A 22,608-nucleotide genomic window follows, 5' to 3' on the forward strand; every position below is an offset into this window, starting at 1 on the left:
TGATTTTTTTTGTTTTTTGGGAGGACTCAGCTGTAGCTGCAGTAACACAACCCCTTGCCAGATGTTACCATTAGGGATTGATCCTCCTGCTTCCCAGAGAAACCCCAAAGGAACCATAAATCCAATAATCGACAGGATCGGGCTACAATGTCTGTTTCTATTTCCACTCGCAGTGTGTGTGTCAAGTTTCATATCTTAATGGGTATCTAGATATCAGCAACTTGGGGATATAACAACGGTAAAGAGCTTATAAAAACATGTATGGATGTCATGGTAAATGCACAGAGCTTTAAATTAGATAACAGCTTGAAATAAGGCATAATTTGTTAATCTGGTTTTGGCAGATTTGGCATACAAATCATGGTACTGTACCTCTCTGACATTGATTGAATCTTTGTGGCATGAATGAGGAAGCGTATGACTCGTCTGCAGGTTTAACCAAACTGACGTTGTTGTCTGGGCTGTGAAAAATGATCCCCAAAGCAGGGTGGTCGCATAGCCAGACGTATCCTTTGTTAAAAATGGAAACCAAGAAACCAATCATCAAGTAGTGATGATCAATGCAATATTGCAGTACTGGAAGATATGGAGCACATTTGAAAACACAAAACAAAAGTAAGACAACAGCGAGGGAGATCATTGTGTAGCTTCAACAAGGTGCCTTCTGATGACAAATGCTTCACAATTATATCCAAATCAATCAAATCAGACGAGGATTGAGGACAAAGCGCAACATCCTTATTAGCGCAATTTGCTCACAATGTTATAAAGGGCATCATCTATTAACAGTATTCGTGCCTGTCATTTGGCCTTCTTAATTAAATGTTTTTCCTACAGTGACGTCAACCTTACTTCCAGTGCCGCAGTGTGTCATGTGACAAGCATGTTACTAACATGCAGACCTTTGCTGACACATGCATACTAAGGTGTTGACGATCGCTACCTTCTGCTCACCATCACAAATATTTGAAGAGGTTCTTTTTTGAATAAAATAATATATTTTATTGATCATTATAGTGTGAAATAAGTTTTATTTTGAAAATGAGGCACAATCCGCACTTACATCCGTAGCACAGACTTGAATGGACTAACAATGCCACTTACTCGACGTCGGCCCGTTGGAAGTACTGAAGCCATCAACAGCTATCTTAGTTTTCCACTCACAAAGTGCGCCTACTTTGAATGGTCGATGTAAACTGCGAAGTTCGTTCTTTGAGAAGTACTCATTACTCCATTACTGCTGTGATGACAGTGAAAAAATAACAGAAGTTGCCAGTAACAGTGGCAACGTAAAATGGCTGCCCGGTGGCTTCAGCCACAATTGTTAGTCCATCAAAAGAGAGGGACACAAACACGTTAAAATGATAAAGGTCCATTTTATTCACGTTACAATATCAGTGCTTTTGGGATATGGGACAATTGATTAAATTTGGAAGCAAGTAAGCAAATCTTGATTTTCAAGTTGAGGTTATATTTACAATAAGGCCAAAAATAATGGCTCGTTTATACAAATATTGTAAGTGAAAATAAATATGTCAGACAACAAAATTGTTGACTTTTTTTCAGCTTCATAATGAGGTTGGTTCTCTTGTTTATTTCAAGGTGATCATAGAGTATATAGGTAAATACAGTATATGCCATTCAGACATTTAATGCATTAAGGTGCTTTTATTCACACAATCCTCCCCTGAAGCAGCGGGCGGCTCTCTCCAGGCGATTGTCGCATCAGCAAGTTCCACAGCAGCAAAGGCACTGACGTTACTGCTGAACTGCTGCCATTGTTGTCTTCGCTCAGGGGCTGGTACTGCTTGAAGCGTCTGGTGGAAGCCATATAAAGATGAGCGGTAATGAGATTTCACTTTACAGATGAGAACACTGCTTGAAAGACCAGCATAGATCCGGTTCAATTCAGAGGATTAGATGAAAGTCAAATGTCACCTTCTTTGTGTGAAACTGGCAAGATTACAAAGATGTTGTTTTGTTCTTTTTCTTTTCTTTTTTTTTTCTGGAGAGCTCAGTATTGTTCATTCGGTAATTGTACCGATTTGACATTGTCGTCATCATTTTGTTTTGTTCTGATGGGTAGACATTCCACCAAGACTGGACCAATTAAATTAGATTGAGAATTTATGTTTTTTTATGACACCCATTCATCCATTTTCTAAGTTGCTTATTTTGTTGATGGTACTAAGAGGCTAACACCGTGAATGAATTGCCTGTCAATTTTAGGGCAAATGTGAATGGGGAATTGAGCAAGTCAGCTGCGTGAACCACTGCACTTCCAATGGCCTTGTTTATGACCCGAAGAAATAAATAACTACTTATCTTGTTCAATGTTGGCAGAAGGCCCTGGGCATTTTAGTGCACGAGGAATTCAGCTGCAATAAAGTTCACGATGTGAACCACTATACTACACGTGGCCCCATTTATAACATGAAATATATGATCAAGGAAAGATAATCGATGAATTTTTGCATCTGACCTAAAAGAAATATGATGTTATTATTCATCCAAGTTATATTGTCCACCAGTAATGCACAATTCATTATAAATTCCATCCAACATGTCTGCTTGCTTCTCAGTCAAATCATGTTGAAATTTATTGCACTTATGTAGATTTGACTTATTTGCCTTTGGGGTAAATGTTCTAAATTTCACAAATTTCGGACTTCAAGATCTTGACTGTTCCATCATTGACGTCACAAGTGACAAAAGTCTAAGCCCCCTATTTTCAAGTCTAGTGCAAAATGCAATCTAACTGGGTGGAGCTTCCTTGTGGTATTTTGCTTGATAAGCGCAGATAGAATAGGCCATTTTACGCCGTTGTAGGATGGAATGCATCCGACTCCCAGCCAATTGAAGCGGCTCTCTTCATTCCAATTAAAATCATGGCAGTAGAAGTGAACACTTGCTTGACATTGCGGAAGCTAAAATGGACTCGCTGGGGTCCGAGAAATTAGATTGGCGCGCGCAAAGCAGCCGTATCCGCGGGAACCACCGAGTCAGGCACAATGCGGTCCCAAGCATGGTAGACTGGACTCGGCCCGGCATGGGAATTATGATGTGCACGTTTCTCCAAAAACAGGGCCCTAAATCTTGGCGAGGGTATTGAATCTTGGTTTCAGCTTTCATTTTAATGCCCCAAATCTGGTGACTCACCTATACATCAAACCGATACAGCACACCACGCAGGCAAGAACCATCACACCCAGGATTATGGCAGCAGTTCCAGCTGGGGAGCCACCAGAGGCTGTGACGGGAAGCAAATTACACAAATGAGTAAACAATTACATCAATGAGTGACTTTAACGAGTGTTTCATTCACGCACCCACTGCCACGCTGACACGAGCACTTGCCACTGCAAGACTGACATCATTGGTCAGGGAGACATTGAGGCAGAAAACGCCAGACTCATTGAAGAACTGGCGAAGGACCATTTGGCAGTCGGGAGAGGGCGTGGCCACGCCGCAGATAGTTTCCACTGGGGTGATACAGTCAGCATCCGAAACGACTGTGCAGACCTCACTTGGTAAACTAGGGGAAAGATCATTCGGTTAAAAAAAATGTCAACAATGTGATGTATCAGACATCCTGCCTTCTTGAAGATTTACTATGAGAGAGACGTCAAAATAAAATTCACTTGTTTTTTGTTCTGTTTTTTGCTGTTGTTAATATATCTATCCACAATCAAGTGAATCATGAATTCTGGCCCACTCTGTACAGCAGTTTTTATATTGGATCTATTTGCATGATTGTGTTTAATGTTGTAGCATGTGAGTGTAAAACACTTCACCTTATTGAACAATTTGACGAGGTTGCATTTTATTTCTATTTTGGAGCTCACCAAAGACATTATGTAACTTCAGTGATAGAGCCATATCACGTTTTAATGCATATAAACCCTCACCTTCCTTGACAGCTAATTGTGACATCCACAGCATTCTGAACCAGCTCAGTTGCCAGTGACACGACATTGGACATCTGCACAATTTCGACACTTTCAATACCCTCTGTAGGGTCGGAAAAAGAGAGAGCATTATTAGCCTGTACTGTGTTTACTGAGCTACACAGAAGCGTAGACTCCTTACAAGCGTCATAACTTACGGACGACATCGACAGAGGTGGCGAGGGAGCCGTAACGGTAGACCATGCAGTCGGCTGAAACTTCTGGTGCTTGCCTTTTGACAACAACAAGGGCAACTTGTGCTGGATCTGCTTCTACCTCCGCTTGGACTTCCCCTTCGGTTAGAACCTCTTCAACCACAGCTGAAATCAAAGTTGCACAGTGGAGATTTTGCATTAAGACTGTTCGTAGTCTGTATATAGTTTAGTACATTTTCTTTGGAATAAATTCAAAAAGTACACAGATTTGAAGATGTAGTAAAGGCTAGATTTTTTTCCTATTATGGTTATAGACCTACAGTATATTATTATATAGAATACATTCTAAACGTGTCTCATAGTTCTTATAGTTCTGGTTTTGGAGTGATTTGAGGTTCAGTGTGCACCAATGAACAAATTCTGCCTAGCAACAAGTGGCTACTCAAATGTGACATGACCCCCTGCATACATGCAGTTTGGCACCCACAAATTCACTTATTCGTGAATTTAGTTTTCAATATATATATATATATATATATATATATATATATATATATATATATATATATTTATTTTTATTTTTATTTTTTTTTTGAGAGAGTCAACGCAAAGCATTTATTGGCAATTTATCACCACTTATTCAAGTTTTTGGGGGGGTTAAAGTGTATATATGTACAGTATGTAAATATATTTTTTATTTTTATGCATAATACAGTTGACCCGCGAAAATCTGCACATAACTGATACAAATGATAAATACTTAAAAAAATAAATATCTATATCTATTTTTTATATTTTTATATTAAAACAATAATATTATTATACAGGTATTTTTTACATTTAAAAAATACTTTGTATTTATATTTTTTAACATAATTATAAATACGTTTAAAAATATATATATATATATATAAATATATGTATTTTTATTGTATCTATGGGCATCAATTCTACGCAGATTTTGCGGGCCTACTGTATTAAACTGTAGACTAGCTAAGTGCTGGTGGACAATTATTTTCTGAATATTAAAAAAAAAAAAGTCGCTTTTGTGATATAATGGTATTTTTAACACACCTTCTGGAGCTGCTGTCGCAACAGCAACGTCGTTGTCAGTCTCCGTAATTTCTGCCTCAGCATCAGCTGCTTCTGCTGCTTCTGCTCCTTCTACAGCGGTGCTCTCAGTGGCAGCAGGGACTACAATATTATCAGCGGGGGCTTCTGTTTCAGTCTGGACCACCTCCGCAGCATCCTCAGCAGCAGCAGCCACCACCACAGCTTCTTCTTCTGCGGCTACGGTAACTTCAGGAACTCCTGGGAGGGCTGTAGCTGCTACATCTACTGCAGTTTCTTCTCCCTCTGCGACTGGGGCGACGGTAGCACCCGCGTCAACCACGGGCACATTCTCTGCAGCTTCATCCACAGCAGCGGCCTCAACCTCTGTTGTGTCTGTTGCCACCTCGCCGGCGGCAGCATCCTCAGCGGCGACGTCAGCCTCTGCGGCGGGAGCAGCAGTGGCGGCTGGATCGAGCTCTGCCGGCGCAGCGGCTGCGTCAATCGCCGCAGGTGCTGCTGAGACAGCCTCGACTTCTTCCGCTCCTCCATCAACTGCGGCCTCTGTGTCGTCTGTGTTGGTTGCGGCTTCGGCCGGCTCCACAGAGGCCTCGACAGGAGTGGCGTCAGGGACTGGCTCATCGACTGCTGCTGCTGGGTCAGTGTCAGGGGCAGGTACATCTGCCGCTGCTGGGGCAGCCGCTGGCGTCACAACTACAGCTGGTACAGCAGGGGCAACAGGTGCTCCTGACGGAAAAGTGCAGTGTCAGCTTCAAAGTGTAGTTCAATCCAGCTATGACATTAGAATTATATATATATATATTTTTATCTCATGTGAATCCAATAAATGTAAATGATTAAACTAGACATGTTCACTTATGTGTATGTTTACGTCAAATTACAGCCCATTAAATGCATAGACGTTTTGACACAGTCTAAATACGGTATTCTGGTTAATATTGCTTTAGTGGAATATGAGTTAAGCAGAAAAATACAGCAGTTTCTATCAATATCAGAAGGCAGCCATTTTGCCACTTACTGTCGCGTGAAAATGACATCACAGTTACTCAGGTCTCAGGTAACAACCAATCACAGCTCAACTTCAGAAAACAGGTGAGCTGTGATTGGTCGTTGCTTGAGCCCTGAGCAACTGTGAAGTCATCTTCAGTCGACAGCAAGTGGCAAAATGGCCGCCCCCTGAGATGGACAAAAAAATGGCTGGATTTTGCTTCATAACGCATATTCCACAAATGTAATATTAATCAGAATGTCATGTTTAGACTAGTGAGGTCACGTATAACATAATGTATTGTCAAGAAATGTTTAAGGTTGACTTCCCCTTTAAGCCAACGCCAAGTCATAAACATACAGTATAGTACACAAATATTGTGTTTTACAACCATACTTAACCATATTTATGTACCAATGGATGAAACAGTGAAGCATGTGTGCGCACACCTATGGGTCCATTCACTTCAATGAGAACGTGCTCTCCATTCAAATGAATGAGAACTCGCTCATAGCAGGCGGTTGCGAATAGCTCGCTTAAAATCAGGAAATGCCTGTGTGCAGTGGAATTCCTTGCCGCATCTCTTAAAGAAACACCAACATTTGTAGGGTCAATCAGATGACAGTGACGTCATGGGCCTCAATGGTTTTCTGTCTAGAACCAGGTTCTGTGGGAGTGGTCAATTGTAACAATCTTAAAAGAGTCTCATGGAAAAGCTACCACATAGAGCAAAACCAGGCTATTTCAGGGTAGAATCGATAAATTGGAAAATGGGCTTTAGGGTCACAGGGGAGCTAAAACATATGCCAACTGACTTTGGGCATACTTTAACTCTTTTACCGCCAAAAAGATTTGATGACATATACTAAAATCCCAATGAATGCCGCCAAAAACGTTAATTGATTGAATGATTTTTTTTTTCTCAATGGGCAGTGCTGCGTCCTGTGCGGCGCTGGTTTGTGAATGGGGTTTGTGAAATCCAAAAACACCCACTAACAATGGCCGGCAGATGGCAGCATTGTATCTCTTTTCAATGGGCTCCCCGTGTATCAAATTACATGAAAACATGGCGGATCTTAGGAAATAGAACGTTTTCAAGGACGACGTGGATGATCAAAGCGGTTGTCACATTAAATCTAATTCACCAAGCGTCACTAAACAAAAAATATTAGTGCCAAAGTCACTAAGTATCTTTTCACAAAAAGCTTGTTTTCTCCTTAATTTTTCTGTTTTCACTTGATGTCATTCAAATTAATAAAGAACAGAATAAGGTAGAAACATACTTTTTTTTTCTCTAATGAAATAATTAAATCCAATCTTTCATATGGTATCCACCATGTTTAGTCATACAAAATTATATTTGCCTTGAAAGATGAGTAAAAATGCTCAAAATCCGCTGGCACTGTCGGGGTTGTTTTTTTGGATAATAAAAGAGTTAAAGTGTAAAAAGTGTGCACTTAACCTATGAGATTTTTTTTTAAGCAGGGCCATTATTTTTTATAGCCTAGACAAGAATTTTAATGCAGCTGCAGTGTATCTAGCGTAATGACGAGTGTGCCATAAAACCCATCATGTTGCTCGTGTACTAATCTAAGCCTGTGACCCAACCACCTTCACGAGTGTTAACAGTTCCACAATCTTACCAGCAGAGGGATTTACGCAACCATTGGCGATGCTCGCCATCAGCACCACTTGAGGTTTGAAGGTCCCGACTGTGAGGTACGTGTGCGTTACACTGCGCTCCCTGGAGATGAGAGTTCCGGTGCTGTCTCCAAAGTCCCAGCTGAAGCTGATATCAGCACTAGTCAAGTACTGGCTGGGATCATGAAGGTTGACGTTGAAAGCAATGGCCCGGTTCTGGATGAAGTTTGAGTCATCTTGGTTTATGTCGTTGACTTGAGCCAGGGATACGGTGAAGGGAACCTGGTCTAAGGATGAAGGGATATAGTACAGATGTAATGATGAGACATAGGATAATGTTAGAAAGGTTCCATGTGGTCCGATGTGACACCTGTGATGGTGAAGACGGTGGAGGCGTAGCCAAGGGGGATGAACTTGTTTTTTCCGCGGCAGTGATAGATGACAACTTCCATGCTGTAGGAGCCCAGGGAGACATCATCTGTTGAGATGGTGAGCGAAGACGAGGGTCCGTCTGCCACCTGCCAGTACTTTCCTGAAACATGTTATCATACAATATATATAGTATATTGTCTCTCTAACCCAATCTACTTCTTTTTTTTTTAATGAAATTACAGTACATCAGGATATATTGTTGTAAGGCGGTAAAGATATTGCCACAATTCCAAAGGATATTATTGGTAATGACAATCCAAAGCAGGAGTGAGGAGTGGAAAATGTAGGATTAGATAAAACTTTACAATGGAGTATTTTGTTCCTCTGAAACTAGTGCAGTTAATCTAGTTTTTCAAAATGTCACAGTTTGATATTTTTACTGCAATAGTCTAGGGATAGACTGATTATCGGCTGGGCAGATCATCTGTGCCAATATTTGGCAATTTGACAAATATCGGCATTGGCCTTTTTACGAATCTAAAGGCCGATAAAGCCGGTATCTCACTGAGCGGCAAATGCTTGCAAACGTAGCAAATTTAGGATTTTCATCAAGAATTTGTAAAATGTTCACAAACGTTTTTTACTTGCGGCAAAGACATTTCAAACATATTCAGACATTTTTTCATGGTCTGTAAAGATCTTTTGAAACCTTTTACAAACCCTGACAAACCCCCCAAATTAGCTACATTCACAAGTATTTGTCGCTCAGTGAGATACAGAGAACTTTTCATTTATGTATTTATTAAAATTTCCACTTTATAAAAAATGATGCTGACACTGGGAACTCTTCACACTTTAAAAAAAAATTAAAAGTAAGAAATTATGTGGAAATTTTCAAAAATGTTATTTACAGTAGAAAACTTTAGGTAACTATTTACTTGCTCAGTTTTTAATTTAGCTTAACACATGTTGATGACCTTAGTAGTTCGATGTAGTTTTTGGTATCATAAAAAAAAAAAAAGATGTCAATTCTTTATATGTTTAAAATGAAAAGAAAAGGTATTTTGTTTTCATTTTGACGCTATAATATTTTCTCTTTTACTGCAAATGAATATCGGCTTGGAATATCGGTTATTGTTCTCCTTGACTACTAATAATCGGTATCAGAGTCGGCCTTGAAAAAAAAACATCTGCCTATCACTACAATAGTCTTACCCAATGTCTTCCAAACGTACACGTAGCGGGGCTTCCTGTCCTGGGTCCTGGTGAAAGGCGAGCCATCAGGGAAAACCCCAGCCAACTGATTGCTTTGGTCTGGATACACAGCCTGGCCTGCCTGATACTGTTGACCTGCAATGTTCACCATGTTACTTACCACATTTAGCCACTTTGAATACAGGAGGGGCAGAATATCAAAAACATATCTAAGTGCAATTGTATTCCACTACAAACTCGGACTTACCATCAATGGTGCAGTTACGAGCCCAGACCACCTGCCCATCGGCGAGCACAGTTTGATTTGGAGGGAAAACCAGATTAATACTAAAAGTTGATTTTGCTCCAATCAGTGTGGGAGCATCGTTCTTCAGTTCAAATGCGACTGGACCACCTGAAGAAGACAAAAAGAATAACTTAACATTGTTTATGTTGTCACAACTTGTCAGAGAGAATGAATTGTCCTCACCAGACCAACAATTTCTGAATCTTGGGTCTCCGTCCTTCCACACGGGATACATGCGGGAGTTCCATGATCGGTAACGTGTGAACTGACTTCGAGACACTAGAAGAAGAATTGATCATTGACTTAATTAAAAGCAATCAGTTAAAACTTTAAAACATTGCAATATACTTTAAAGGGAAAATCAACCTTAAACATTTCTTGACAATAATATGTTATATGTGACCTCACTAGTCTAAACATGACATTCTGATTAATATTATATTTGTGGAATATGAGTTATGCAGCAAAATCCAATCGTTTTGATCCTTCTCAGGGGGCGGCCATTTTGCCACTTGCTGTCGACACATACCATCACAGTTGCTCAGGTCTCAAGCAATGACCAATCACAGCTCACCTGTTTTCTGAAGCTGAGCTGTGATTGGTTGTTACCTGAGATCTGAGCTAACTATGATATCATTTTCACCTGAAAGCAAGTGGCAAAATGGCCGCCTTGTGATATTGATAAAAAACACTGGATTTTACTGCTTAATTCATATTCCACTAACCCAATATTGTCCAGAATACCACATTTAGACTAGTGGGGCTGCATAGAACATATTGCTGTCAACATTTTTTTATTTTTTTTTATTTTTGGGTTTGACTTCCCCTTTAATTATCACTGGTGTTGGGCCAAAACCTTGTGACTCTAAAATCGTCACTTTTCTGGATACCCCAAAACGGCATGTTACATAATCAAAGAGAGCAAGCCATTTTTAACCTTACTGCTTAGTGGGCACTAGGTGGCGGCGTGGTACTGTCACTTGCTACGATGCATGTTGGCGTGGGTTCGCTTCCCCGTCTGGGAGACCATGTTTGTATTTGTGAGTAAGCGCAAAAAAAAAAAAAAAAAACACTTTAGATTAGTCAATAATGTGTAAAAAAAAAAACTTCTACACATGTGGACTGACCAACAAAATGGATTTTTGACAAATAAATAAATTTACCAAATATTGACTTATGAGTTTGGCCAGATACCAGCAATATGTAGATTTTGAAAAAATGAAAAGGTTTGAGTATGTACACTTTCTGTATTTGACTACATAAAAGTACTATATAGGTAACCACATTTTAAACCCAGATAAGGATAGTAAATAATAAATTGACTGCTTTTTGTATAGTGATAGTACCTAATTATTTGAGCCCATACACCTGCCTATAGAGGCCAAAGAGAACAAGAATTTGAGGAGAGCGGCGGGGGTTTCAGGCAGTGCAAATCACACGATCTGCAATCCCCCTCAAGCCTTTTCTTGTGACCATCAGCTGAGCAGCAACATCAGTAATCTTCCCTCCAGGAATGAGGGTTCACACACCCTTGCGTTTGTGTGTGTGTGTGCGTGCGTGCGTGCGTGCGTCTGTGAATGTGTGTATTTGGCTTACAATTTGACAAATTGTGGTTGATGGACCTCCAGATAATCAGTGTAATGTTTTTTTACACAGTGATGGAACCATGACAGTGTGTATAATTTATTTTGAGAATTACTGAAGTGGTCCATATGTTGTAGAAAGTTTGTTACATGTAAATATACTTAGTTGAAAATCAATATTGATGTTAGCGCTGATGAAAACTTGTAAGCTTCTACGTAATAAAAATTAAGGTTTTATTGTGTGTCTTCATGAATTATATGTTGTGCCTTTTTTACCGTCATTTTTAATATACTTATTTTCTCACACTTAAAATATGAGTGAATAGTGGGTTTTTAGATTTCATCAATCTATCTATGTGGCCATCTAGCTATATACAGTAGCTACCTGTGTTTTCATGTTTTGGTTGTGCCAGTGTGACACCAAGGTGTGAAATGTAAAATTTCTTCCCTCAATTCGTTGTCCAAACAAATGTAATTAAGTCAAGCCGCATGCTTGAAATCAATGAGAAGCATCATGTGTGGAATCATATTAGTCGTGGTAATTAGCAACACTTGCTTGTTTATTTTTACTAAAGAACCACATCAGCCTAATAGATGATGTCATGCGCTTACAAAAGCAGAAAATATGAAATCACAAATTTGACTTACTTTGTGCAGTGGTAGAGGTCAAGGCCATTGCCATCATCAGCAGTAACACCGGAGTCGTCATCCTGTCTTGGGTTGTGTCTCTCGTCCCAGAACCCGGACCTCACCAACCGCTCCTAAACCCAAACGCAACGCCCACAGAGACTTTGAAAAAGGTCCTCTCACTCTTTTTAAGACGCTGCTGAACCTGAATTAACATAAACACACTTCTATCCTCTGACATCACTGCTTGTCTGTAAGCAGGCACCGCCCCCCTTTTTACACAACTCAAAAAGTCATTTTTATATTCTTTTGTGCTTATTTGGAAGTGTAATCACCACATCAAATACAAATTAGTACAGACTTTGGTGCATTTTAACTTACATATCATTTTTAGTTTAAAAGCCTAAAGAAAGACATTATTTTCCCACGCATCAGAAACACAATCATGTACTTGCGTAACAGTAAATACGCTAATATTCTGTACATCTTTGTATTCCCACGTGCAACACATTTAGCACCAGGAAAGAATTTCCCTAAAAAGAACAGATCACTGTGTAAGTAATATTCTGTCGCTGAATTTGACAACAGTGTTCTGTTCAAATTCGCAAAGGCCCAGTTGCAAAGATTTTGTCAGAGCAAAGGTCCGGACCTCAAAATGTTTGATTTACATGCATCCATCCATTCGCTGTACCACAGAAATCATGCAAACAAATTTGATGATGAGATCCCTCCAAAACATGTCACAAGATGGTACCAAAGAAAAAAAGAAAGCTTAGGCTTGAGCACAAAAACACAGCAAATATGTGAGTTTTACGGCAAATAATAGCAGGGCTGCAGGCTAACTTTATTCATACTCAGTGCACAATGCCCTTAACCTGAATTTTTAGAGGCACAAGTAAAACAATGTAGGTGCACACAAGAATCACAAATCGACTTGCGAAGTAAATATTCACAATTTCACTAATTTTCACTATACAGTCATTTTCTTTCTATGTTACTGATAAATGGGTAGGAATGTGCAGCAGATGTTTGTCATCACCCCGAAAATATTCAAGAATTCAAAAAAATAAATCTGCAAATTTATTGGTCATATACCACAACGTATTAAAAAACGTAGAAATTTAGAAAAAAATAAAACAAGATTTAAATATGACAACAAGTCGTCATGATGAGATTTAAAGTCATCAGGATAAGATTTGATGTTGTTATGACAACTTAAGATCTCATCATAATAAATTTAAATTTCACCTTCTCTTAGGTGCCCATCAGAGCCCTGAATATTTTTTTTATTGTTTTTTTTTTTTTTAACTATTAAGTAAATCCCCAAATCACAAATATTTGGGGGCACTAAATATATTGTTGCATTTAAATTTTTGTACATCCTCAGTTTCTTAGTCAGGTGTTTTGAAAGGTACTTTGAACATGCAATTATGTGTAGTTATGTTAAAAAACATTAAATTTGTTTTTAAAGGTTATTTTTGAACAATACATTTTATTTATTGTTCTTGACTTCAATGAAAGTGAGCCAACGACAAAAATAGGAAAATACGGGTCCAAGTTTGTCAGCAGTTGAGAACAACTGTTTTAGGTGAATTGGAGATTTAAATGATAATTTCCCACACATTACACATTAAGATCTCATGCCTGTGTGTGACTTATGACTCTTCAGCTATGTGTGCATGGATGTCACAAGATGAAAGGGCAAAAGCCAAATCAATAGAGCTCATTTATTTCCACAGCCATCTTACCGAACTCCGGTTGTCCACCTTAGGCTACTCTTACAATCCTTCACCAGAAGCACAGGCGCACTCGTGTTCCATTTACTAGGCCAATTCTCCGTTTTGACGTAGTTTCATTTATAAGAAAACAAGTATTCATTTTTGCTGGAATCACTATATTTCAATTCACTCTAAAATTATTCACACATTGTCCAGGGATATTTCTTCCGTTTACGTCACCACAATGGATCTGAAATAAGACAATTAAGATGTGTTTGATGCTGACCAATGCCACAAAACATACTGTACATGGTGGTGCTTTATGGTGTAGATGGACTTTAAACACAGCACAAAAGCAACTAAAGATAATTTGAAGGTAAAGAAATTGAAGATTATTCAATGGCCAAATTCTGTGGCCCGTTAAAGTTCTTTTCACATGTTATAGATAAAATGAAGGGAGCAACATCTATATACAAGGAGCAAGTGAAGATGGCTGCAGTTGAAGACTAGGCAAAATCATATCCAGGGCATGAGTCAATAACTGCAAGAGATTTTCAAATATAGTTCCATTTAAATTACATATCACAGCAATGTCCTACCCTAAGTGAGAGTGGAGTCATTATATTGTCTACTCGTACATGACGGTGATTGGTGGTTCTTCACAGCCACAATACTTGCTCCCGCCAACAGTCTCATGCCAGCCAGACTGTGAGGCTGCACTGCATGTGACCTCTCATGTGCTAACCAAGGAGTTCAGGATAAATCCTTCCCACAGAGCACCTGACTGCACATACCATTAAGTTATAACATTTGCTCCTCTGGACCTTCCAGGAAAATGCTGTACAAATGCACGGCATTGTACTTTTATCAAGCACCACCTAAAAATATGTGCCACTCAAAACTCTACTATGGACCAACAGTAAAGTATAGTAACATAGCAGGCCTACATTTTCATAAAAAATGAGGGTGTTTTATTTCCAAAAAGTAAATGTATTATTTTTAAGACTGTAACATTTTGCAGTGTTTGAAAACTTAAATATATGAACATAAATCTGTCCTTAAATGATGAATTGAAAATCATAGCACATAAAACCTAAAAAACAACAACAAAAAACAAGCTGGCTATAACAGAACTGTGCTAAAGAATGTACTGTACTAGAAAAGTACAAAAAAAGTGCTGTGGATTAAAAAAATAAAATAAAAAGGTCAACCAGATTGTATGCTAGCGGCCTAAAAAAATCAATCTGTTTGATGTTGTAGTAAACTGAATTTGTATTTAATTGGGTGATTCTATCCTGTACCACTAGTGGGAGCCCGCGTACTACAAATTAAGATTTCTTTGTGCTTCAGGCAGCAGCAAGAATAAAATATTTGAATAAATAAAATTATTGTCCAATCTGCATCAGTTATTTTCAAGCACTTACTTTTTTCCTTTTTTTTTTAACACATACTTGTATATATTTGTTTTAGTGGTAGCTTCACTACTTTGAATTCGTTAGGTTTGAAGTAAGTAGAGCAGATGGCAGCCTGGCACAGATTACGTATACGTCATAATCTCACGTGACCGGTGAGACCGGTAGGCGTTCGATTTGAATTCCAAGTGACACTAACTGCTCAGTATGTTATTCTTTTACCGCGACTTAAGTCAGTCATATGAATTTAAAAGACAACACGTGTAAGATTACTTACTTAGCAAACGCAGTTACTTAATTAAAAAAAAACATTCTAATATTTTACACGACGAACGTCGCTAAAGACGTGGTTACGAGAGAGGTTATGAGAGAAACACCGCCCAGGAGACAATCGGTATGTTCGGGAAAAAAAACGCGCGCTCGGGGTGGCAACGCGGGAAACGTCGCTGTGTTGGTTCGTCTGTATTTTGTACTTGGACACGGATAGCAACTACCGCTACCCTGGGCTCAATATTTGCTTTGTTAACACCGTTTAGCTCGAATGAACTAGTTACCCAGCGAGTTAGGTGGTTAACCTGACCCCGGGTGACTGTTTTAACACTTGGTGGAACTCTTTCTTCCGGCGGCTGTGCGTAACGCGGGCGAATTTGAACTAGTGGCGGTTGGTTGGCTGAATGTCCGCGTACTTGTTAGCGTGGACACAAAAAGACGCGAGCGAGCTTTTAGCTAACTTGAGCCGTGATATCCCCGCCGAAAACCGGCTTCGTCTCGCCAGATGGAGTCCTTCCAGAAGGTCGAAAAGATAGGAGAGGGCACTTATGGGGTGGTGTACAAAGCCAAGAACAAGGACACGGGAGAAACTGTCGCGCTCAAGAAGATCAGACTGGACACGTAAGTCAGCTGAGATGGTGTTGGGGGTCAACGAACCCTGCTTTGTGTTCATGGGATGAGGCCAAAATCTCCATGGGGTGCTCGAGTGTACGAAAGCCGCAGGAAGTATTGGTCAAACTTCAAAGCGTTTACATTTGTGAGTTTACTGCCATGTTGTCTTCCATTGTTAACATGTGGCACCCAAGTGTATCCATTTTGTATTTATACAGCTCTGGATATAAATTGAAAGATTATTGCAAGGTGACACAGTGAAACAAAAGAAAAGTACGAGGACATCAAATAAAGCAAGGATATATTACCAAAAACAAAAACCTGAGTGCTCCTATTAACACCATAATGACCAACATTAAAATACACTAGTAAGGCTGTGTTTGTTAAAATAAATGCAATAGTAAAAAGTTTAATGCAGCTGAACTGTACTTGGTAGTGATTGTGTCAAGTACCACTAGAGTCAGCCCGAGTACCAAACTTTGAGAATTGCTGATATAGACCTTAATAGAAAATGAGAAACTCTTAATTTCATCACTTCTCAATGAAGATTTGTTGTTCTAAATTAATAATTTTGCAGTATAAGGTTTACAGGGCGTGGATTGATGGATGGTTATTACCCCCCCCCCCCCCCCCACCCCCCGTGTTGTGTATCTACTGACAAAATAAATGTACACATTTTTAAGTTTTAGAAAATATTTTTTTTCTTTAGTGTGGACTTGTGTTAAGTCATACTAAATAAAATAAAAATAAAAAAAATATATATATTTTTTTTTAGCATGACTATATGATTATTTGAACTACTGGGTAGTTTGCTTCAACTTTATTCAATGAAGCTTTTTGTGTTAACATCAAAGATTTAAGTCTGTTATTAATCATTACCACAAAAATGTGAACATTTAGTTTCACAGTCTATTAAGATCCTAACAAGCATTACAAAGTCTGCCTACAAAAACTAATTGGGAATAATTATTTATGATTTTAGTGGCAGCATAGGTGGCCCAATGCAGTCCCAACTTTAACTGAACCAATATATTTTTTGACCAAAATGTTACAGATTAGCCAAACAAAAAAATGTCACAAAAAATAAAGACAACATACTGAAATCATGATCTCGTCTCAGTTTATACACAAATTTACTTACCAGTACTCAGCGTGCCATGACTTTATCCTGTTGTATGAACAACTGCAGGTGGATACGCAAGTTAATCGTGTACCGTTTGCCATCCAGTGGAAGATAATTTCATTGTTCTGCCTGTCACTCTGTCGCTGTCATAGATGGATAGATGAACAACACTACATTATTTGTACTAAATAAGTATTTTCAGTCAAATTAAACAAAATTAGATGATCTCCTGTGGCACGCCTGATATTTTTTTTCCCCACAGGGAAACTGAGGGTGTTCCGAGCACTGCCATCCGGGAGATTTCCCTCCTCAAAGAGCTCAGTCACCCAAATATTGTCAAGTAAGCTCCAACTGCTGCATGCAATATTGTTTTTTTTTATTTCCAAAATTCTAATCTTGTGATGCTTTTAAGGTTGCACGATGTCATCCACACGGAGAACAAGCTGTACCTTGTCTTTGAGTTTCTCAACCAGGATCTAAAGAAGTTTATGGATTCTTCCACAGTCACTGGGATCCCGCTTGCTCTGATTAAGGTAGACATTGTGTCCATTGACCTCTAGTGGTTTTATTTATTGCCCTAAATATGAATAAACACATATTAACTGACATTCCCGTTGTGCCTGTAGAGTTATCTCTTCCAGCTGCTGCAAGGCTTGGCCTTCTGCCACTCCCACAGGGTTCTCCATCGTGACCTTAAGCCCCAGAACCTGCTCATCAACGCTCAGGGTGAGATCAAGCTGGCTGACTTCGGCCTGGCGAGAGCATTTGGGGTCCCTGTGCGCACGTACACGCATGAGGTAAATGAGGGGGTGCGATTCGGTCGGAGGTGAAACGCCACCCTGATCTATAGCAGTCTTTTTCTTCATGCTTTCTTCCTATAAAGTCTGCTGTCTTTGTGTCAGGTGGTGACACTGTGGTACAGAGCACCCGAGATCCTGCTGGGCTGCAAGTTTTACTCCACGGCTGTCGACATCTGGAGTCTGGGCTGCATCTTCGCTGAAATGGTATTAGGGGTGTACATAATTAACTGATCGTTAAGATTTCTGCTGATAGGATGGAGTAAGGCAAAATGAAGAGTGTTGACGTGCAAATGTCAGGAACTCTGTCAGTTAAGTTTGTGGCCTAAAACACACAAGAGAAAAAAAATCGGTTGTGTGCGTTCTGCTCTAATAGTGTGTTGCGTGTGTACACAAGGAGGCTAGCACAGAATCATTTGACAATATTTCCACTGACAATCACGGCCTTTGAGAGGCAGCTTAGCGCCACAGGGCATCTAGACTGCCAGAAAATACGTGGGAGAAGAAAGTAGTGGTAAAAGAAGAAATACAAGAAGCTAAGGCTATTAGCTGGTTAGCTTATCCAATAAGCAGTAGGGGTGTGCCAAAAAAATAGATTCTCATAAGAATCACAATTCTCATTTAGTACGATTCAGAATCAATTTTTAAATGTCCCAAAATCGATTTTATTTAAATTATTTTATACTGTCTTGCCTTTGTTTGTGTGTGCCTTTTATTTGGAGCGCTGTTCATGTTGTACCCGGTTTGGCCACTGAGGGGCAGTGTGGTTCCACGCGGTCTAATGCACTGTTAAATTGTAGCCGCATTAGAGAGTAGAAGGAAAAAGTCACGATCAAGTTATTCCAATAAAAATTGTTGGGGTTTTTCTTTTGAGTGATAAAAGTGCTGCGAGTACCGCGCTAATTAGCATTAGCAAGTCTGACTGGAGTAGATCATTACAATTCCATGCACATCTATAGATTGAAGCATAAATCATTGTCAATCAAATCGTTTTGAATCAAAAAGCGTCCTTAATCGAAAATCGATTCTGAATCGAATCGCAGGCCCAAAAATCGGAATCAAATCGTGAGACATTTAAAGATTCCCACCCCTAGTAAGCAGGTTATTTCCTGATTGGCTGTCGTTCTGTTTAATGTGTTGACCACACACAAGGATTTGTAATTTTGCTATAAGTTTGACAGTTATGATTGCTGGTCCATGAATGCTTTCTGAGTCTGATCTAGGAGGTGTGGGGGGGGGGGATCACTCTTCCCCACACCACAGGATAATCTTTCAGATACATTGTATAATTGAGCCTCTGTTGACTTTGCTCAAATCCAATTCTTCCTATTTGTGCTATATGACCTTACATCGTGGGTGAGCAAAGCCAGCTATTTTTTTTCCTTGGGCGCACTTTAGTAGTATTTGTAGCGTGGACAATGTGGAAATATCCTCTTTTTCCATTTTGTTTGGGTTTTCCAAGTGCTGTAATTTCTGGCTCTGAAAATAATGCTAATCTTCTCGATCCAGTTGAGGATTTTCCGAGATGACCCTTATTTTGTTTTTCCGCTCCTGTCATTAAAGTAAGCCTTCATAAATGTCTGCTGTCTCAATCCCCATGGCCTTGACCGGTTCCGCTCTCTGCGGCATGGCAGAACTTAAGTGGAGGATTTCCACTTGTGCAGAGTGGTTCGTGGTTCTGCATAATCCGTCTACATCTCCACACTTTGTAATAGTCTGTGAAATCTCTTCTTTCTTAGATCACAAGGAGGGCCCTGTTCCCCGGCGACTCTGAGATAGACCAGCTCTTCCGCATCTTCCGCACCCTCGGCACCCCCGATGAGGCCACGTGGCCGGGAGTCACCTCCATGCCGGACTACAAACCGTCGTTCCCCAACTGGGCCCGCCAGGATCTATCCAAAGTGGTTCCTCTCCTGGATGAGGATGGACGAGATCTGCTACGAGTGAGTATATTTCCCTTCCTTTTGTAAAATAAGGGGTGAGTTTCTTTTTTTGTTGTAATGGTAATATTTATCTTTGCATGGCTCTTTTCACCCCCCCCCCCCCCCATTGCAATGGGGTGTGCACACTTATGCAACCACATGATCCGTTGTTTACTTTTACCTCCCCCCTCAAAAAGATTATCTTTTTTTTTTTCTGATATAGTTGTATAGGTCACAATATTGGTTAGTGCTGGGCGATATGACGATATTTATCGTGTCTATCGTCATTTGTCACTTACAGCAAAAAGCAAACAAAATAAGTGACAGAACACTTGTTTGACGTACAAAAGCATTCATTCTGCATGCTTGTTTCACACAGCTGTCACCAGGCGACAGCCTGAGCAAGTGGACATGGCAGTGAATGATACATAGCAGTGTTTCCCACAGATTTTAAATCTACATGGATGGGTGGACACCAGCGGGTGGGGATGGGGGGGGATCTCAGTCCTGTTACTACGTCTCCTCTAGCCTCACGATCCACAAACTAACATTACATGCGGTATATCTGGTCGCGACATGTTTTATATATTTATTTTTAATAAATGTTCTTAAACTTGCGTGGTGGCCAGTTTACTTGGGTGTCCCACCCAAGTATTAACATGATGTGGGAAACACTGCATAGTCGTCATACATTACAAGCGTACAGTAACAAAACCTATTATCCAACCATTATTTGAACCGCTTGTCATCAATAAAAATTTATAGAAAACGAAGTGGGTAAATGCACATAACGAGTACTACTACTTTGAAAAACTTAAATAAAACATATTTTTTAAAGCCTTGCTCAAAGCATGCTGGGTACTCCTTTCAGTTCATTGAAATAACCTAGTGACAGATTTGTGATTGTGAAACAAGCATAGCAGTTTGCGGGTCTAAATGTGCAGTTTTAGCATCATTAAAACAGAAAACACGTTATCGTGAAACTGACATTAATTTAAATGCATGGGTGATTGATGACACTTTTTTACAAAGTTCTTGCTGGTACCGCATTAAAGCGGAGCGTGTCAAACTTTTAAAAGCAAAACAGACGGCCTTTTAAGGAGTCTCTGGGGAGAAAAAGCAATGCTACACACTTAGGTAAACAGGAAGTGATGTGACTGTTGCGGCGTCCCGAATACGTCAACCGGGAGGAGAAAGATTAAACCGGCTTGATAAGTGATTCAGAAAATGGATGGATAATATACTAAAGTGAATACCTTTCATATCACTAATTATTTGTTTTCACACTGCAGTCCTGAGTTTTGATATTGACTTGAAATCTGCACAATAAACGTTTTCAAAAAGACATTACAGTAGATCTCATTTTTTATTTTTAAACCATTTCTATCCGAAACATTTGTTGTATCCCCCATTTAGATTCTCAAATACATTTGTAAAAAATATGTCAGTGGTTACTGATAATTTTATTTAGCAGCCCTACTGGTTGCATTTCTCATTTGATACAGATCTGTTTAATGTCACTTCAGAATAAAATGAGAAAATAAACAGTCATAGTGTGTTGTATACATTTTTTTTTTAATAGAAAAACTGAAAATATATTGTCGTATATCGTTATCATGATATAAAAGGGCCTATATCGGGATTTTTTTTTTTCCCATATCGCCCAGCACTAATATTGGAAGAGAAGGCTGAAATTATGTTTCTTTTTTTTCCTGGTCTCATTGTTATATATCACAAAAACCTAGCATTTGTGTGGACTTTTTAAACACACTGTATATACTTTTCGTGACTTTTTGTTAGGTGTTCTTTGAGATTTTTCTATTGTAAAATATTTGCCCTGGCTCACTCAAAGGTTAGGGAACACTAGTTTTAACGATAGCAGCAAGCATGTGTGTACATAACTATTATGCTTGTCTTTCAGGAAATGCTTCACTACGATCCAAACAGAAGGTTATCAGCCAAGAATGCGCTTGTCCATCGTTTCTTCCGTGATGTCACCATGCCTCTTCCTCATCTGAGACTTTGAATTGTGCAAAACCTCATAAAAAAAAGTAGGTTATTTTCATGGCAATAAGCTCTAAGTGACCTCACTTCATGACATGTTCAGTAAGGAAAAATGAATGAGTTGTATCCTTTTGAATTGTAAAAAGTGATTTGATACTTTAAAGCTAATTGTTCGCGATGGTCTTGTCTGTTCTTTAGATCTGAGATTGTTCTGTTAAACATTTATCTGTACCTGTCACTGTTCAGCGAAATATTGTCATCTTCTAACATTGTTCGACTAAATGTTGTCAACGTCTAACCTATGTAGGTCTTCATAGACATATAGTTTTGTGCCCAAACACCTGTTTTGTGTTCTATTCGTGTTTTGGCGTTAGGGTGTCCAAATTTTAGAATTTAGAAATTGTTCATACAAGTTTCGGGATAGTGCAAATATCAACTTTTATTGGTTATTCAGTTTTCCTGCCGTCAGAATTCACCGAAAATGAAAATCTCTCATATTTCTCATATTTGTACATATTGTTGCAATGTTGGCCTTATTTTCAGATTTTACAGTCTAGTGTGCTGTCACATCTTTCATATACTAGATTTTACCCGCCCTTTATGAGCCCTTTTTATGGCTACCCCTTTTTGACAGTTGAGAAAAATAAAAGTGTTTATATAACTGTTGGGATCAAGTCAATATTTTCTTCGTCTGCCGTTTTTCCTACATTTTCCCCCCATTCTTGTCTTGTTGGATGGAGATCATAGTTGCAACTCAAAAAAGTGAGAACTTCCAAGAAGACATAACATTCAAGTATGTAATGTGATACTAAACATTTGCCCACACAAGTCTAAAAAAAATCATCCAACGTGCTTAAACATTTAC

General features: G+C 39.2%; 2 protein-coding genes across 2 annotated transcripts; one reads left to right on the forward strand and one right to left on the reverse strand.

Moving 5' to 3' along the window:
* Window positions 1-1,356: 1,356 nt before the first annotated feature.
* On the reverse strand, window positions 1,357-12,068 carry pmela (premelanosome protein a). Its single transcript, XM_077574445.1, has 12 exons — window positions 11,907-12,068; window positions 9,859-9,954; window positions 9,637-9,783; window positions 9,390-9,524; window positions 8,173-8,334; window positions 7,805-8,089; window positions 5,177-5,899; window positions 4,106-4,267; window positions 3,909-4,011; window positions 3,330-3,535; window positions 3,160-3,250; window positions 1,357-1,817 (listed from the first exon to the last, which is right to left on the reverse strand). Exons 1-12 carry the CDS (start codon window positions 11,965-11,967, stop codon window positions 1,673-1,675), a joined length of 2,316 nt encoding a protein of 771 aa, XP_077430571.1. The 5' UTR covers window positions 11,968-12,068; the 3' UTR covers window positions 1,357-1,672.
* Window positions 12,069-15,441: 3,373 nt separating this feature from the next.
* cdk2 (cyclin dependent kinase 2) lies at window positions 15,442-22,413 on the forward strand. The gene is made up of 7 exons (XM_077572337.1): window positions 15,442-15,906; window positions 17,283-17,360; window positions 17,433-17,553; window positions 17,647-17,817; window positions 17,923-18,024; window positions 19,557-19,760; window positions 21,661-22,413. The coding sequence occupies exons 1-7, from the start codon at window positions 15,791-15,793 to the stop codon at window positions 21,763-21,765; spliced, it is 897 nt and encodes a 298-aa protein (XP_077428463.1). The 5' UTR covers window positions 15,442-15,790; the 3' UTR covers window positions 21,766-22,413.
* Window positions 22,414-22,608: the final 195 nt, after the last annotated feature.

Source organism: Vanacampus margaritifer, chromosome 8 (assembly GCF_051991255.1).
Source record: "Vanacampus margaritifer isolate UIUO_Vmar chromosome 8, RoL_Vmar_1.0, whole genome shotgun sequence".
Classification (NCBI taxonomy): Eukaryota; Metazoa; Chordata; class Actinopteri; order Syngnathiformes; family Syngnathidae; genus Vanacampus; species Vanacampus margaritifer.

Coding starts and splice junctions, on each gene's coding strand:
- cdk2 (XM_077572337.1), top strand. CDS start 15,791: ATGGAGTCCTTCCAGAAGGTCGAAAAGATAGGAGAGGGCACTTATGGG. Junction 17,554..17,646: donor TCCCGCTTGCTCTGATTAAG/GTAGACATTGTG, acceptor TTGTGCCTGTAG/AGTTATCTCTTCCAGCTGCT. Junction 18,025..19,556: donor GCTGCATCTTCGCTGAAATG/GTATTAGGGGTG, acceptor CTTCTTTCTTAG/ATCACAAGGAGGGCCCTGTT.
- pmela (XM_077574445.1), bottom strand. CDS start 11,967: ATGACGACTCCGGTGTTACTGCTGATGATGGCAATGGCCTTGACCTCT. Junction 9,784..9,858: donor ATTCAGAAATTGTTGGTCTG/GTGAGGACAATT, acceptor TGTCTTCTTCAG/GTGGTCCAGTCGCATTTGAA. Junction 3,251..3,329: donor TCGTGTCAGCGTGGCAGTGG/GTGCGTGAATGA, acceptor TTCCCGTCACAG/CCTCTGGTGGCTCCCCAGCT.